General features: G+C 39.8%; 2 protein-coding genes across 2 annotated transcripts; one reads left to right on the top strand and one right to left on the bottom strand.

Annotated features, from left to right (window-relative positions):
* Positions 1 to 3,924: 3,924 nt before the first annotated feature.
* Positions 3,925 to 8,328, top strand: klf9 (Kruppel like factor 9). The gene is made up of 2 exons (XM_015004059.2): positions 3,925 to 4,771; positions 6,367 to 8,328. Exons 1-2 carry the CDS (start codon positions 4,393 to 4,395, stop codon positions 6,645 to 6,647), a joined length of 660 nt encoding a protein of 219 aa, XP_014859545.2. The 5' UTR covers positions 3,925 to 4,392; the 3' UTR covers positions 6,648 to 8,328.
* Positions 8,329 to 9,100: 772 nt separating this feature from the next.
* fam219ab (family with sequence similarity 219 member Ab) lies at positions 9,101 to 17,468 on the bottom strand. Its single transcript, XM_088008965.1, has 6 exons — positions 17,058 to 17,468; positions 15,244 to 15,343; positions 13,528 to 13,633; positions 13,162 to 13,242; positions 13,015 to 13,073; positions 9,101 to 10,875 (listed from the first exon to the last, which is right to left on the bottom strand). Exons 1-6 carry the CDS (start codon positions 17,133 to 17,135, stop codon positions 10,673 to 10,675), a joined length of 627 nt encoding a protein of 208 aa, XP_087865091.1. The 5' UTR covers positions 17,136 to 17,468; the 3' UTR covers positions 9,101 to 10,672.
* Between the last annotated feature and the right edge of the window lie 836 nt (positions 17,469 to 18,304).

Below are 18,304 nucleotides of genomic sequence, written 5' to 3'. Positions count from 1 at the left end.
CACTGTCTTGGGACAATTTCAAAACATAGTGGCACTATTTGCTATTTTGTGAAGTTTTAAACTGTAGTTACATTTGCACTGGGAAGTTATTTCTTCTTGTGAATGTCAACTGGGAACCTTTTAGGATTCTGCGGAGCCCTAAGTTTGGTATCCAACACAGCGTCTGCATATACAACATGTATCAAAGTGCAAGTATAAACAATTTCATTAGCAGTTCTGACAGTTTGTATCTTCTTCAACCAGTGATACACACTGCATAATAACTATTAGGGAAGATGTTGCTTCTTTGTTTGAATGCAGAAAACACAGGGAAATTCACTCTTTTTGTGTGTGTGTGGGGGGTGGGGTGTGTGTGTGTGTGTGTGTGTGTGTGTGTGTGTTTCTAATTGTAGATCGCAACAAATAGAAAACTGCACTGGTTCTTCAACTTGCAACTAACTAGAACGTGCTCTACCGGCTTGACGTCATCCTCAGATTTGAGCTTCAACTTCCGAGATAAATCCAATGCAGCATAAATCGCCTGCTTATGAGCTCATAAACGCGCATTGCAAATGTGACATTTTTTTAAGGGCTCATAAAGTATTAGCATAAACCTCAGACTATAATTAGTTTTATGGTTCAAATCAATTTTGCTCATGGCCTCTTTCAGACAACTATCACTCAAGTTGAGTGATAAACTTAATTGAAGTTGAGTTTATCACTCAGGTTTATCAACTTGAGTGATAAACTTGAGTTCATCACTCAATTTGAGTGACAAAATCACTCAAATTGAGTGATAAACTTAACTTGAGCTAAGTTTATCACTCAAGACTAATTAATTTGGGCTTATGCTGAATAAAAATGTCAAGAGAGTTAATCAGTATTTATATATTGTTGTATTAACATTGTTATAATCTCATGCTACAAGTTTAATCTTTTGTTCTGTTGCCCATGTGCATGCCGCCCAGTGCTATCCGCTGTCGTCGGGAGCCATGCTAACCAGCCTGAGCTACTATGACAGGGTCTGCTGTCTGGAAGAAGCTGTAGGATAACAGAAAGCAAGGGGGTGGGTGTGAGCAGGGCATACACAAGAGTGATTGACAGTACATGACCCTCCTCCCGGCTCTGATTGATTGCCACTGACCAAGCCTGTATTCCTGCACTGGGAAAAGGCAGGAGAGCTTGATTGTTTTGGGGTTTTTTTCCCCCCACAGATTATCTGTCTCGTACTATAATGTCACAACATAGTGACACTTTTAACAAATAACTAAATAAAAGCTTTTTTTTTTTTTTTTTACAAAAGTTACATACTGCAGCTTTAAGGTCCCATAAGATCTTTGGTCAGCCCTGCAGAACCTTCCAACAGAACCAAACTGCAAAAATCCTGCAGTATCACTTTAAGGTAGCCATGAAGTAAGTAACTCTGGACTACATTGTATGTTTTTTTTTATTTATGTGTTTCATGCAATTTCATTAATGTGTCAAGAGTGAGGGTTCTTCACTGTACAGTGTATTTTGATTGCTTTGGACATATGCAGTCTATCTTGATGGATGGACTGGGAATTCCAGTCCTTCCGCCTGTGGGTGTGCTGGTGTGGTCGCGTGTGCATGTGTAAGCCCTAAGTGTGTGTGTGTTGGTGGTAAAGGAGTCTGTTCACTCAAGGAAGCGGGGCCCGCAGTGCTGAGCTCGCTCACACTGCCACACGTGGACATGGGAACATTTTGTACCGACGTTCGTTCTGCACGTGTCCTCTCATTCTCTCCCTGTTAAAGCGCGCGCGCGCGCCCCTGCACACTCAAAAACAACCTTATCTCTGCCACGACCGTGTCAACATGACGATATGACCCAGAAGTACGGCGCAATCCTGAACTCTTGCACTTTGTAGAGAGAACGGGGGGGGGGGGGGGGGGAGGGAGTAAGGGGAGTAGGAGAGACTGCGGCAGCCGCAGAAGCGCCTCCTCTTTCACTGAAATGTTTACAGCCCCGCTGTAGGAAGAGCTGGGGGAGCGAGAGTTCAACGAGACTTTTTTTTTTCTTGGAAATTTAGGGGTCCTGCACCTGAATCCAGAAAAAGGAGGGTGTTAATGGGGACAGTGGCAATGGGGAGCGTATGTCGGTGATGTTGGGACAGCACAAGTTGTAGAGACACAAACAGGAACTTTGTTTCTATGGACTGTCATCTTGAAGTCACTTGTACATTTTGTTCCTGTAGTGTACATAGGTGTTATCCAAAGAGAAAGGCTGGCATTTTAAATACTAAAACAAACACACACAAAAAAAATTACAGCCAGTAAATAAAGGTGTTCTGAGAGAAAGAATATTTTACCAGAAAAATATATTAACCTCCAATGTTCTTTTAGTTTTTAATATCTTTTTGCACTGTGCAAAGACAAAGAATTGCTCAATCTCTGCACCCTGAAAACAGAATTTCGAAGAACTTAAACCACATGAACCACCCACTGCACTCAAAGTACCCCCCTCTTTTAAACCGAGGGATTGGGAAAGAGAGATTGGTTTCATTACAGTTTCAACTGGACTACCAGCATACTTGTTCCTGTAATTTCTTAATGGCTCAGAGAAATGTGGAAGCATGAAGACATATCTTGAAAACAGAAAAAAATATATATCTTCAAAGATCAAGAAATGAACTTTATGACTGTTCCTGAACTACAAACTAAGCAGTGTTGCAAAGGTTGCAGGGAATAGAAACTAACTGCGTTTGTTACTGGAGTTGTGTGTTTGAGTTAGTTTTTAATTTCTTGTAAAACGTTTAATGTGTTTGTATCTCTTTAAGAGTTCAAGTGCAGCTCTAGGGACAGTAGAAATGGGCTAACGGGGGTGTGCCACATTAAAGGAGACAGTTTCAATAACACAAAACAGACTACAGCAGCTAGTTTCAGTTAACGCCTAATAAACATGACACATATCTCCGTCATGAACCTTAATTTGTAACTTTCTTTAAATAGTGGACTGATAGTTCTTCTCACCACAAGTCTGTTAATGGAAATAAATGGCCCAACCACCAGTTTTAATGAAAGCAGGGTTGGCTGGTTTTGTACGTGCTTTGACAATTGGTTACATATAAACTAACTTTCTGATTTCAAATCATAGTCTATTTCTATGATTTTTAAACTGTGGTGCAACTACCACTGGGGACACCTCTGGCAGTATCAATTTAATAGGGTAAATACAACGCAATGTATAAAGCTAGTAAGCACAAGTAGGCAAAAATGTGAATTCTTCAAGCACATGGAACTTTACTTCAGCCAAACTCTACTCTTCATTCGTAAGGCTATCTACTGTTAGCAATAAAATACAGTAATAATGAATTTCTGTATATGCCTTTAAATATTGGAGCAACACTTTCACTAACCGAAGTATGATAAGACACTTAATGAGATACAAAATACAAATAAACACTATTACTGCAGCAATCTCTAAGCTTAGATGCATAGTGGCCATATTGAATTTCCAGATTCATGTTTATGAAAACTGTGCCACTCGTATTTTCTGTAGTTTGTTGCTATTGGAACTTGAGAAATGTGATGTTGAGTACAAATTAAGCACATTTACACAGGGCCTTTCATCCAAACGTACTAGAAGTACAGAATATTTATTTTTTGATGATGATTTGACGTTATTTGTTGATAAAAGTTGTTTCAGTGACCAAACTATTTTTTCAATTTATGCATTTCATCATTTTGTTATCGTTGTTGTTGTATACAAGCAGCCGTAGTTGCTTTAGTTGAATTATTGTATCGTTCAACTAAAGTACCTAAGTTTATATTCACATAAAGTGCCAATCTAAAACCTTAAAAGTTAATTTTACACTTCGTAATCCATATTTCCCAGCCATATTCGCTACTCAAATGCAACGTGACAAAATCCGGCCTGTGATTGGTCCAACTCTCCGTCGCTCACTCCGGAGAGACGGCAGCTTTAAGAGGCAAGTCACAGCTGCCACCAGCCAATCGCGGCGCAGCTCTATTATGACACAGCGGTATTCCGCGAAATTGTTTCTTGGAGTTGAGAGAACCGTCTGTTGCTCACTGTAAAATAGGACAAGTGGGCGCCGGAGTGCAAGCACAGAGAACGGAGGAACATACGTCTCAAAAGCACAATAGCTTAAAGGAGGAAAAAAAGAGCACGACGAAAGAAGAAGAAGAAAAGGAAAGGAGCACAACTGTTATCTCTTGAGGCGGCGTTCATTTGTCCGCCCAGCATCCTACAGAAGGAAACGTTCCGTCTTTTCGGGACAGGGACTGTGAGGTCGGCACGTGTGGATCATTAGCCACGTTTCCAAGGAGGACTGCGGTCTAACTACGGTTCTTCTCTCCCTTTTCGGATTGTTTATCAGACTCTATAGAAACTCTGCACAGACTGTCTCCACTCCACCCAGATCTGCTCCAGCGATGTCGGAGGTTGAGGTCTCTGTGGACTGCGTCCCCACTTGTCCTCTGGAGAGGACAGAGGACGTATTTAAAGACAGCCAAGAAAACGGCACTTTACTGATGGTGGCGATGATTTTATTGGACTTAAAGAAATGCGGTCCAGACACTATCGGCGCAGGGAATAGCAGATGTCTCGGCGGGGCCATCGAAGCGGGAAGGCAAGAGAAAGAGAAAGAGGAGCGGGGGAGCAGCCGGGTGTCTCCGGTTCTCAACGCGTCCCGGAACAAGGCACCGGGGAGAACGGAGACCCCGGAGAAGAAGCACGGCTGCCCCTTTGCCGGCTGTGGGAAAATGTACGGGAAGTCGTCCCACCTCAAAGCCCACCTCAGGGTCCACACCGGTGAGTGCGGGCTCAGCCGGTTGACACGCCTACAAAAAGTCACCGGCTCGGTTCTGTCGACGGCAGCAAACCCGCGCTGCGTCACTTGTAGCCGACTATAATTAGCCACTGCCTTCATTATTATTTCAGGCGGATTACGGTAGTGCTACTCATTCCAAAGTCACAGTTTATATATTTATTATTATTATTATTATTATTATTATATGCTGGACAAACAGTCGTATCTTTGTTTGACTTGTGAAGTGTACGCGCAGAGCACATGTCCCCGCTAGAGAGAACACGTTAAGGGACAGGTGGTCCAGTGGGCTCGGCTGCTACAGGAGTGACTGGCCAGGTTATATCATGTCTACCACTGGCTGAGCAGGCAGAAAAAGAGGCGTGTGTTAGATAAAAATGTGTCTTAATGCGTTGTTGACACGCAGCAGCAGGACGCGGGTTCCTGTGGGAACATCGCGTTCTTCCCGTGCGTGACATGTTGTTGGGGTGTAATAAATCATAATGAGCGCTAATTAACTCTAGTCACGATTTATTTGGAGACGAATTTAATCCGCAGCTATTACTTCGGTCAACATATTGTCTTATGACCCGCTACAAACGTACGGGTCAATCCGTCCCCGTTGTCACTGTATGTTCTTGTACGGAGGTAACCCACCCTGCGCCACCGCTTCCTCATACGTCACCCACCTCCACACCCCTCAGTCCAGTTGTAAACAAGAGCGGACATGTGGTTTCAGTGGCGCACGTGGAGGAGGTGGGGTGTGGCCATGTGTGTGTGTGTTTTTTTTTTTTATTCTCATCTTCATATACACACTCTAAATCGAACAAAAACATTTGGTTACATATTCTAAAGGGGAAAAATAACACAACTATTTTTATGCAGCCAGTTCGTTTTAAGCACACTTGTCCCTAAATTACCTTTGTGACGTAGCTCTTCTGAGATGACTTGTAATTGTTCCTTCCCCCCCCCTCACCTCCCCAAACATCTGTCCGATGTCTTCCAGGGTCGCATTGGGACCTAGGTTCAGCGTTCAATGTGCGAAAGGCAGGGTACATTATGTTCAGATTGTTAATCTTTTCCAGGGAAACAGAGACACATAAAAGAATTGACAATAAATGCACGCAGTTACTCGTAGGGAAAAAATAAGACCAACCAACTTAACAGTCATGTTTTTGGACTGTGTCACAGTACAAGGAGAAAATCCAAAGGAGCACTGAAAGAACAAGCTCAATGCAGGACTTTCTTGCTGCACTCTGTTCTGCTGCCTGTGTCTTAAGTAACAGATGTCAGTGAAATGACAGAACATACAAGAAGAAACCAATCATTAAGACATTATTTTCAGCTTTATTTTTTTTAATCAGCATAGATTAAATGGAAACACTGTGAAATGCCATGCAGCTCAGCAGACCAGCCACTATCTTAAACTTGAAGAACTGTAAATATCCATCATCTTTTATTGGTGATATATATACTGTGATTGGCTGACATTTTTATGAGGCATTAACAAAAAAACAAAAACAAAAAACACTATAAACTTGTTAATTTGTATGATGAACATTTAATAAAAAAATAAGTGATTATGTGTGTGTGTTTCCAGGGGAGCGCCCCTTCAAATGCACCTGGCCAGACTGCAGTAAGAAGTTCTCCAGATCGGACGAGCTTACACGCCACTACCGCACGCACACGGGCGAGAAGCGCTTCAACTGTCCGCTGTGTGAAAAGTGCTTCATGAGGAGCGACCACCTGACCAAACACGCCCGGCGACACGCGGGCTTCCATCCCAGCATGCTGCAGGGCTCCAGCATCGCCAAGAGACGGCGCTGCTCCACCTCCATGTCCTCCTCCGACTCTGGGGACCAAAGCCCTGCAGGAATCTGAAACACCTACTGTCCATGATTGATTTATATCTATATATATATATTCACATATATAGAGAGAATGAGAATGGTGTTTATTAGAAGGTAACATACCCTGCTGTACCTCCACGTGAATCTCAGTCAGCCAGACAAATATTCAGGGACTTTCCTTTCACACGTGCAACAGCAAGCTGATTATCATTTAACTAGAGTTCGCTGACTCATTCCCTGAGGTAATTTATATTTATTAAGGGTTGTTCAGGGTCTGACAGAGATGACTAGCTATTCTTTTCTTCTTTTTGCCTAGGTTCATTTATGGCTTTTCTGGAAGAATGTCAAATCAAAGTAAAGTTCATTTGCATAAACAGTGTTGCTCTTAGAAACTCGCGCTCCATTTAAAGATGCAGCCAAACATCGGCCACGGCATCTCACGGTGGATCGAATCCGAGTTCTGAAGTTTTAGAAATATTCCTATCGTCCAGTGTGAAGGATGACACACAATTTCTTTTACAGTTACTTTTCCGTCGAACACAATGTGAATGCACTCTACAACAGTATTACCATGTAAATACATTAAACAGACAGAACATAGATTCAGATTAGTGTAGCTTATGAGAGTGTAATAAGAAAAGTTATAATATAGAGACGCAGAGCTTAGCTATTTAATTTCATATACGTTTGGCTACAGACCTCAGCTGTGCTTTGAGCTGCTAAAACTGAAATGTTTTTTATGCAACAATGAACTTGCGAATACATGCACGGAAAAAAAAAAATCTAAATACAGTTACAATACTTCACCAATCTCATGCGGTGGGAGGGGGGTCCGACTTCAACATTTGTGTTTCATTCAGACTTGAATCTTGTTAGAGGTGCAGAAGAACATAACAGGGTAAAACCTTTTGTTAGCTGAAGTCATTGTAAAAAAAAAAAAAAGTTGCTCGTTTTCATTTTCCAGGTTTGTATTCAGTGGAAGTGTGTGCCTTTGTAGCAGAAGAGAATGTCGACGTTATAATCTCTGGGAAGGTTGGGGGGATGACCCCTTGAATGGACTCGTTTCATATTCTTCATGTTGCATTTTTCTCAGAAACACTTTACCGATCAACAGATCAGTGACTGTCTCCAATACCAACTGTGCCAGTGGCTGTACATTGAAAACTTTACATTATTTTGTGTGTAAGCTGTGTTTTGTAAGTGAATCATGTCATATTTTGGTCTTGTCTGATTATCATACCCTCCTCCTGCCCCCGTGTGGTGAGATGGAAGCACAACATTTTCCAAAATCCTCAAAAATATCAGTTTTTTTTATCGTTATTGTTTGTCGTAGCACTTTGAGGACTGCCTCCATTACTACTTTGTTGACAGCGATTGTATTCCATCATGTAGCATGTGTTTCTTTTTGCTTGTCTGGTTATCTTTTATAATATTACTACTAACAAAGTGAGAGGTCTTATTAAATCACTACTTTCCTTAGCTTAATTTTTATATTTGTTCCCACACATTACATATGTTTGCCGAGTGAATTCCTGTTTTCTTTTGTCTGTGACTGTGATTAGATGCTGGTGCCTTTCTGGTGGAAAACCCTTTTTTTCTGATGCTACTGTAATCAGGAACTGTCCGTCCAAACCTCATGCTATTGCAATACACACCACTGTGTATTTAATCCTCAACTTTATCATTAAAATTGCTTTTTATTTCCTTTTAAATATTTACCTGTCACTCATTTTTTTTTTCTTATCGCACACACATTTACAGGCACGAGTTCAGAGAGCCGGTCAAACTGTAACTCCGAGCACACGGTTTTCCATTTGCTTTTTGTTTATTAATCACCTTCATACACTGCACATGACAATAACATTGGTAAATACTGTAATGGAACTGTTTACAATACATAAAAGTCATTTAAAAAAGAGGAAACTCAAAGAAAAGATCTACATGTTAAAAAAAATCTTCCTTCCTCAAATAAACCAAAGATAATGGCAATAAATATACACACAGCTTTTTAAACTTCTCTGTCCTTAAGGCATAATCTAATTGGATTAAACAACTGAATCAGAGAAGGGAGTGGGTTGTAGATGGTGGGATTCTGCTCCAAGTCAGTGACGTCCTTGACGATGGGATAACAAAATGGTTTCTAAACTACAAGTCAAAGGAAGGTTTGGAGTTGTTTCGCCTAATGTTCTGTTCATGCGTGTGTGAGAGAACAGGGAGCGTCCTTTTAAACTGGACCTGTGTTTTCCTTAAGGATTAGCAGCGTCTAGCATTTGTCACAGTCTGTGACACGGGTGATAAATGAGAAGCTCTAACGCAACAAACCGAGAACGGAAAAAAATCTATCTGGACTTTTGTTCCTTTGGCCTTCATAGCATACCTTGCAAAAGTATTTATGCTCCATTTTTACTCTTTTTTTAATGTCAACTCATAACCACAAACATCAACATATATTACTTGATTTTAATGTGGTAGATCAACACAAAGTATTATATTTTTGTGAAATGGAAGGAAAATAAAACATATTTCTTAAAATAGAGGTGTGCATTTGAATAAAACCGGTGCAAATAGTATATGGTTTCCACCTGTGTGTGTCGTACCGCTCTGTGAAAACTTCAACGGTTTGCTAAAATAACATTAGTGTCAATAGCATCTTGAAAATTAAGGAACGTACCGGGAATGGTTAGGGATCAATTTGTGGAGAAGTTTACAGCAGGATTTGGTGAGAAAATAAGTTTTTTGCCATTTACCGTCTGTAGACCTAAGCTGACAGACTGGACAACGACAGCTTTATTTAAAGGGACAGGCATAAAGTCCCTGGGTAAATCAAGAGGAGCTGCAAGGATCCACAACTCAAATTTCAGAATCAGTAGATAGGACAGCTGCGAGACATAAAGTAAAAGATTTGCTGCTGTAACTGTAAGAATATTACAGCATGCATACCACATTCTTCATATTATTTGTCAGAAATTATGAAAACCATGTGTCCTTTTCCTTCTCCTTCACAATTATGATCTACTTTGTGTTGGTGCTTTACATTAAATTCCAATAAAGCACAGTTACGTCTGACAGCAAAATGTGCTCAAGCCCAAGAGGTGTAAATAATCTTGCAAGGCACAGTAGAAATCAGAGCAATAAACAAAAATGGATCGTTTCAGGTGCGTCACGTTCACTTGTGGTGCAGGAAAGGGTGATATGAACCCATAAAATCTCAAATAAAATGTGCAAAGTGAAAGAAATTCAAAAATCAAGCTTGTGCCACAACAGCAGCAGGTGACCGCACAACAGAAAATTAAATAGGCAAAAGCTACGTGCTTTTATATATTCCTCCATAACTTTGCACTCTGGTGGCCTTCATGCAGTTTGTACTACAGCCGTTCATGTCTACACATTCATCCATCAACTCTGTGGTTTAACATTTCACTCCAGCGTCGCAGAAAAAGCAGAAATGTTGCAGTGTTTAAAGTGTTCAAAGATCTGACCTGTGCTACATAGCAACCTTGCACGGTAAATGGATACAGTACCAGGGGGATTCAATATTTCTCGTTACTGGGTACAGGCTCGTTGATCTCATAGTTAATACATTAAAACAAAAGGAGAAAAAAAATATTAAAACAAGGCAAACCAGAGCAGAAGAGTTGAGTCAGCAGTTATGATCATGTTTGTTACCAGTCAGGGAAATGGAAACCACTTCACAGCAGCAGCTGACCTTTTCATGTCTGTAAACTAATATCAGGGTCGAGTTACGTCCGCCAGGGGGAGGCGGCTCTTAAACAGAAGTGTGTCTCCAGCCATAGGAGGAATCCACCACTTTACTGCTTTTACCGTTACATATACTTTCCTCTATGTTCAAGGTTTTGTACCAAAGTTTTTATTTGTTAGTGTGATTATTTACCTAATCATCATAGCACTTTACTGTCATGACAATATTCTATAAATGCCTCACATTTTGCCACTCCGGTGGCGAAGTAAACTCACAGCAGATGAAGACAGCAGGTTTAAGTTTGTGAGGGATAAGGGGGCCAGCGGTTTTGATGGGCTCAGGCAGGGGGTGGGGGGTTACTGGATTTGGCAGGTCGTGGAGGAGGTCGCCTGGCAGCACATGCAGGTCGGGTTGACTGATTTGGGCGGGATCAGATCCAGGTCCTCGTCGTCTGGGATCTCGTCGAGGCGGTAGCCGTCTTTCAGCAGCTGGATGTTCAGATCCTGATTGATTTGCTGAGAAGAGAGAGGAGCAGACGAGTCAGGAGAGAACTGGACCCCTTCAGAGACAAAGAGGAGTGTTGTTGTTTTTACCATACACAAAAATGTTTCTAAAAAGAAAAAATTACATAAGTTAAGCTGTATGCACTGCAAATATATATATATATATATATATATATAACTTTAAGATTGAGATTGTATCATTAAAGAACGGCTTCTGAAAGCTTTATACAATGGGTGACAAGGGAGCTAATGATTAGTAATAATCTGTAAAACAAAAAGGTCTTTTAAACCTTTTCACCACAACACAAACATTAAAATAGGCAACTAATTGCTACGTTTCATCAGAGAGATGGTTAAACTTTTTCTACTTTGGCTCCTTTCACTTTTTAGACATTAGTAAAACAAAAAAAAAATCCAAGCATGTCTTTGCACCCGAGTCTTCTTAAATTTTGCCAAAATGTAAGCTGATCAGAGTGAGGACAAAGTCAGACCGGTTGCAAAATCTGGTTGTCATGCTGATCATAATTACAGTTAATCCAAGAATAAATAAACATTTCAGCAGGGTCTAATCTGGATCTCATTTCTACACAGATTTAGTCAAACTTTCAGCACAACGTTCTGAAAGTTTGACTAAGAAAGATTTGCTAACATGAGCTTGTTTGAAAGACGACTTTAAACCCCCACAGCACGTCCACCGTGACAAACAACATATTCTGTAAAACCCTTTATGAAGAAGAGAAACACTCTGACTGATCTGCTGACTACTGAAGCTAGAACAATGTTGAAAAGCTAAGACTGTCTGTTCTTACGAATTAGTCTAGTAACATGTAAAAGTGGTAACCATGGCGCTCTCACAGATGGCTGCAGGCTTCGCTGCTTGGATCTTTGTCTTGATCACGACAGCTAATGCCCTGGTGTGATTCTTCGTGTTCATAAGGTATCCTTGTTTCCATGAAAGCTGGAAGCAAAATGTTTCGCAAAGAAACATCCGTGTGCTTCGATAAAGAGTTCCAGTGAGAAATATCACTTATCATTAGGCGTGAATTTCTGACTTAGAATTTTAATGGTACAATTCAACTCTTTATTTTTCAAATGATACTAAAGCAAACATAAGTGATTTTTATTAAAAACAAACACATATATGTGCAAATAAATGACTAAGATTTGGTCAAACTGGTTCAACCTGAACCTCTCAGGCGGTCATTTTGGCATGGCTATTCCGTATGCTTAATATTTGCATGTTTTATCTATTCCATAGCTGCTTTTGGAAAACCCAGTCCTTTCCAAGTTTCAACCATCTGACCCTAATGACATCCATCAGATGAAATAAACGTAGTTAAAAGCAGCTCAGGAACCATCGAGGCTCAAGCAAACCGTGAACTGGAAACTGCTGGTTTCGTCTAAATGAGGCCAATTTTACATTAGTATGAACTAAAAAGGTGTTGGTCAGAAAAGCTCCTGCTTAGACATCAACATCTGCAATCTTAGCTGAAGTTTGCCCTGCTGCATAGAAAGTCAAGAGCTTTCTGGGAAAAAAAAAAAAAAAGATTATGAGATGAAACAAAAGTTTGGCCACAGGGACAAGCATACACAAACAAACCACTAAAGGCACAAAATTGATTTGACTTTGATCAGTGCATGCAAGCTTCTCCCAGATCTTTATTATCACTCATACTCTGAGAGTTACAATAGAAACCGAGTACCAACAAATGAACTGGGTTACAATGTTTGTACGCCTCATCTTTTATTCACACAGCGACAAGTCAGTGTAAATATATCAGCACCCAGACGGAAAACTGCTGTAAAGGGATCGCATTTAGGATTCCTCTGAGAAACGAACATGTTCTCCCTGTAATGCGAGCTGCACGTTCCTTTAAAAACAAAATGCGCAGAAACTGAGGAAAAAAGCAATTTTATTGCATTTACATCTTGCTTTATGCTTCAAACACTTTTTTTTTTGTATTTGTGCAGGCGCACCTGCGGTTTAATCATGCGCTTGCAGTGCGAGAGGACGCCTACATAATTAGCATGGATTTGCAGGATGGGCTTAAATAAGCTTGTCTAAAGACTGGCTTATAAAGGCATCATGCTCTCCTTCCTGGCATCCGTGAAGAATTGAGGCAAAGGAACGAGGGATGGAAGGGACTTAAATAGTAGATAGGAGGAAAGGAAGTGGAGTCAGAAAGGAAGTCGACTCACCTCTGCAGAAGAATATCCAGACGACGAGTATCTAGACATGTCGAAATCATCGTCACTGCAGCGCAGAGATACGTGTTAGCGGTTCTTTTCCTGGATCCTCAGAAGCGTGCATACAAAAACGAGGCATGTTTATGTCACCTTACCTGTCGGTATCTAAGGCCACCAGGGGCTTTTCGTCTGGGCTCTGGTCTAAAGATGAATAACCTTTATTGGGTACTACCAACCTGCAGTGGAGTGAAAAAAGGGGGCAGTAAGAACATGACAAGCAGAGTTGATGAGAGAGTCTTAAAGACCGGCCCAGAGGCTCAGCTCCAGCTGTACTACAGGAAGAAGTCTGCTTACTGACTCCAACATTACAAACCCCAAATCAATATAGCTATTTTTGAAGACATATGGACTGAGAGAAGTAAAGCGAGCTTTGATTGCTCAGACATGGTTGGAGTGATCTAGACAGGAGTGTTTTTACTGATTTCGTCCACAAACCTTCAACCGCAGCGCTAATTTCTTACCGTGTTCTGGCCATGACGTTGTTCTTCTTGGGCTGCTGGTTAACCGGACTACCTACAGTGTTGTTGTTCTTTAACGAGCCCTTCCTGGCCAGGTCTCTTTGTTTGTCTGCACACGAGATAGGACCAGATTAATAAGAACACAACATTACGGCTGACCTTCCCTCCGTCCAGGACTTGTTCGGGTCTGAAGGCAGCAAGGAGGAAGGCTGCTAAAATGTTTATTACACTTTATTACACAAAAAAGTTGACTGTTTGGAAATGATCAGCAGTCAGAATGTGCAAACTGAAGAAACAAAACAACTTACAGTTATTTGTTAATCAAGGGATGTCATATTAATGACATGTTGACCACCTAACTCTCGGCTGCCAATGGAAGCAGAAAGTTCAGCTAATTAACCAATTAGTCAGCAGCTCGTTAGAGTTCAAGTGTTTGAACTGACATAAGTCACAACGCTACCAAGTGCAGTCTGCACCCGTGTTGGTCTTTCTGTTGTTCTGGGAATGTAGGCAAAAATTCACCGTGAGAGCTGTAGCCCACTATTAATCATGTTTTCCTTTGAGATTATCGCTCCTCTTGCTCCAATTTAATAAACCAAAAATTAATACAATGTACATTAAGTATGTTTTCTTCAAAAGCAAACCAAGAGGCGTTTCTTAGTTTTTGCTCAAGTCTTTTGAACCAAATTTAATATTTAACAAAATTGTGATAAACAGCATAGTTATGTGTGTATTAATCAGAATATTACATAAGCTGATACTCTTATGCAACTTTTACACATTTTTATTTTAAATAGTTTTGGGAATGTAGTGATACAATGAGATGGTGGTATATATATCTTATTTAAATGCTAATCTAATTACAGGAAATATTTACCATTTGAAACCAAAGCTTGACACCAGATATCCTTCTCGTTGTCTAGGCCAGCAACAAAATAACACACACAAGATTTAGTAATCATGTGTTTCTTTCAGTTAAATGAAATCTTTTTTTTTTTTTTTTTTTTTTTACACTTGGTTTTAAGTTTCTTAGTGACTGAGAAAAATTACCCTTTAGTTTCATATGCAACAAGGTCAGTTTATGCTACATTTATATTACAACTACCTCACCTGTATGTCAAAGTTTTGCAGAGGTTCTGCGAATGAACCACCATTTGATTGAGGTGTGTTGAACCAGGGATAGAGCTAAACCATGCAAGACATTGTTCTTTGTACCACTAATTGTACTCCCTAATTTGATACCTCCGATTTTTGCTCTTGTGTCTTTGTTCACCGTTCAGATTTCACTTTGGATTTTGTTGCTGTTGGTCTTCCATCACTATGTTTTACTTGCTGACAAGCTTTTAAAAAAACATTCAGCCCACCGTTCTCCTGGATCTAATCACTTGACAGATAATGACACTGCTGCTGTTCACCACTGGACTCTGTCCAGGGTGCTGAAACTGTGTTAATTATTTTTGTCATTTTTTATTTTTATTTTTATTTTATTTTGGTAAATCAGCTGAGGGACTGCTTGGATGAAGGGGACTCACAGCTGACATTTTGTAATGTTTTAAAAACCAAATGATTACACAAATACTTGACATAATAATCCATACTGGTAACGTTCAGTCACTTCAGTCCTAAATGATTAACAATTAAATTAAAAACTTCAAATCTTTTAATCATGTTTATTGTCCATTTTTCACATATTTGCTGACTCCTACATATATGTCTTACCTATTTTCATCTGGAGGGGTGAGGGCTTATAGTTGATAGTAACAGCTTCTCCTTCTCTGGTGTCGGACTCTGCCTCTGAGGCAGTAGAAGAAGCCGGGTCCTGGATTGAAAAGAAAAAAACCCCACCAGAGACAGAAAGATGAGCACAAATACATAATTCTGTTCCCAACATTAATTATTCATATCATTTTGTCTGCTATGAAAACAATATGTTAGGATACAGGGCGATTTTAAGTACTTTTTGATGATGTAAATTAAAAAAGGAAACACAATAGACTTAAAAAAAAAAAGAAAAAAGGATGGTGCTGCAATTCCTTAAATAGGTGCTGGTTTCTCTACGTCATGCATAGGGTTAATACTTTCAGTAAAACAAAGTAAAAACAAGCTGCCAAAACCAACTAGAAACATTATGAACAAGTTGATGGAATGCTTAAAATGCCGTTGTGTTACGTGGCAAATACAACACAATCTACATAGAGTGTATTCAGAGGGTCAACTCTGAACAATTTGTATTCTATTTGCCATTTAACAAACACAATTACTGACCAGCATGTTATGAAACTTCACCAGGGGCAACAGGGCCTTGCAGCTGGGCAGCGGAGGCCGTCCTGCAGGCTGCAGGTTAATATTGTTGCTGTATCTTAACAAACTGATTGAACAGAGAAACCTTCTCCTACCATTAAACTCTGCACTAGATAGATGTCAAAATAGTCTTGCAAATAATAACACTATTACTACTAATAACAATAATAATGATGATGATGGTGATGATAATAATAACTGAACATCTTAATATCAGATTTATTAATGTAAAAACACAAGATATGGGATAAAATAAATAAGCAAAAGAAACAATGCCATTGAATGTTATATATATATATATATATATATATATATATATATATATATATATATATAATAAAAGATGAAAAAAAACAACAACAAAAAACAAAAAACAAAAGTTCCTTTCTTTTGACCACTTGACAAAACTACAACAGTTTACAAAATTACAAGAAGCCCTATTCATGCCCCAGATATAAGAAATCTTATTATTATTATTATTATTATTATTATTATTATTATTATTTATTCAGTTCGAATAAAACATGTATTGTAGGGAGAGAACAGCCCCGATTCAGTATTCACATGGGACCCGGTGATTAATGGCAGTCCGTGGACGCCTACAGAGAACAGATCAGATTGCCCAGAAGTCTCGCCTGGTCGGAGCTGGGCAGCGGAGGCCGCCCTGCAGGCTGTAGTATCCCGGGGCTCCGCTACAGGCCACAGAGCGCTCCGCTGTAGCGAACTGCCCCGAATTACATCAAAAGGCGTGGGTTTGATTTGATGCAGGCAACAAACAATAGATCCCGATTTAATCTAGTCAAAGTGCAGCGAGGGGCGTCGAAGAGTGAGCAACCTGCTGCTGATGCTGGTGATGTAGCAGCAGCAGCAGCAGCAGAGACTCAGGACGGGATGCTTGTTTACGCCAGACATGACGGATGCTGCGCAGGAGACCGGACGGTGCCTGCGTGACACAGAGGAACAAGGATTCCTCTTTCTGAACACGTCAGCCACATCAGTGTTCACAACTACCTTTTTTAAAAAAATATATATGTCCATGAACCATAGTGCCTGTTAAAAACTTACAGAGGCTCAAACTACATCAGCATTAACTCCCGGTGTGTGATGGATTGGGTACAGGCCTCATTTGATACACATCCTCTATTCTCATTGCATGTTATTTAAAAACACGAACGTGACAGACGGCAGAGACATCATCTCCAGGCAACGTAAAGCAGACCCCAGGGACTCACCAGCGGCTGCATCTCGGACTGCATCTCTGCCTCCTGCACCGCGCTCGGTACCTGGAATCTGTCTATTTCCTCCATCATGTTGGCGATATTCAGGTTTTTCTTTCCTTCTCCTTTAAACAATCCGATCGCTTCACCGCGTGATCACCAGGACGGCGTTCGGCCTCAGAACCGGATCAATCCCTGTGGTTCTCCGGTGCCTAGCTTCATCCCAGCAGACTCTGTGTCGACGGTGGTCTGACTGGTGTGGTGACGGCGACTCCACCACCCACTTCCGGGGAGGGGTATCCCAAGCTGCGGTGTGTGGACCCAAATCAGGTCTTATTTAGAAAATGACATGGTCTTCCGGAAAGAAAGAAAAAAGGCTGGCTCAATTAAAAAAAGAACTGTAAAAATGTCCATAATCCACAGACCCAAAACAACAGAAACAACAGAAATAAAAAATAATAAATAAATAAATAAATATATATATATATATATATATATATATATATATATATATATATATATATATATATATATATATATATATATATATATATATATATATATATATATATATATATATATATATTGCTCAAAAAAATAAAGGGAACACTGAAATAACACATCCTAGATCTGAATGAATGAAATATTCTCATTGAATACTTTGTTCTGTACAAAGTTGAATGTGCTGACAACAAAATCACACAAAAATCATCAATGCAAATCAAATTTATTAACCAATGGAGGCCTGGATTTGGAGCCACACAACTTCATCAAAGTTTTGTAAATTGTCAGTTATGGAGTTGACACATCATGGTTGTGACAAGCAACTTAGGAATAAAACAGAAGAAAAAACTAAAGAATAACTTAAGCTAACCAGAGCTAACTAGCCCTCTTAGCAAAGGAAGAGAAAGGAAGAGGTCATGGGGTCCTCAGAAGTTCTGGTGCCCCCCAATAATGCCTGATTTTTTTTTTTTACATTCTTTTCATTTCTGATGGTGTTGACAAAAACTAGGGACAAATTTCAACGGAGTTGGAAAATATATAAAAATGATTTTTAATTCAATTTATTGATACCTCTATAATTATTTATATGACTACTTATACTTAATTGTCACAATATATAATTTTAGTATTTCTTTAATTATTTTAAACTATTATAATGTATTGAGTTCTGCTCCTGGACAAGGGCTTTTACAGACATCATCCACCAACTACAATGTTTAAAATAAAAAATATTCAGCAAATACCTGGAAAATATACAT

Source organism: Poecilia mexicana, unplaced genomic scaffold (genome assembly GCF_051168715.1).
Source record: "Poecilia mexicana isolate PSO_F unplaced genomic scaffold, ASM5116871v1 scaffold_9, whole genome shotgun sequence".
In the NCBI taxonomy this organism is placed as follows: Eukaryota; Metazoa; Chordata; class Actinopteri; order Cyprinodontiformes; family Poeciliidae; genus Poecilia; species Poecilia mexicana.
Note: the sequence above shows the minus strand (reverse complement) of the source record. Positions and strands in the feature narration are given on the sequence as shown.

Bases quoted from the DNA above. Each gene is read 5' to 3' on its own strand.
- klf9 (XM_015004059.2), top strand. From the start codon at position 4,393: ATGTCGGAGGTTGAGGTCTCTGTGGACTGCGTCCCCACTTGTCCTCTG. The intron at 4,772-6,366 runs GTGAGTGCGGGC...GTGTGTTTCCAG, and splicing joins CCACCTCAGGGTCCACACCG to GGGAGCGCCCCTTCAAATGC.
- fam219ab (XM_088008965.1), bottom strand. From the start codon at position 17,135: ATGATGGAGGAAATAGACAGATTCCAGGTACCGAGCGCGGTGCAGGAG. The intron at 15,344-17,057 runs GTGAGTCCCTGG...TTTTCAATCCAG, and splicing joins AGTCCGAGATGCAGCCGCTG to GACCCGGCTTCTTCTACTGC. The intron at 13,634-15,243 runs GTAAGACATATA...TCTCGTGTGCAG, and splicing joins ACCCCTCCAGATGAAAATAG to ACAAACAAAGAGACCTGGCC.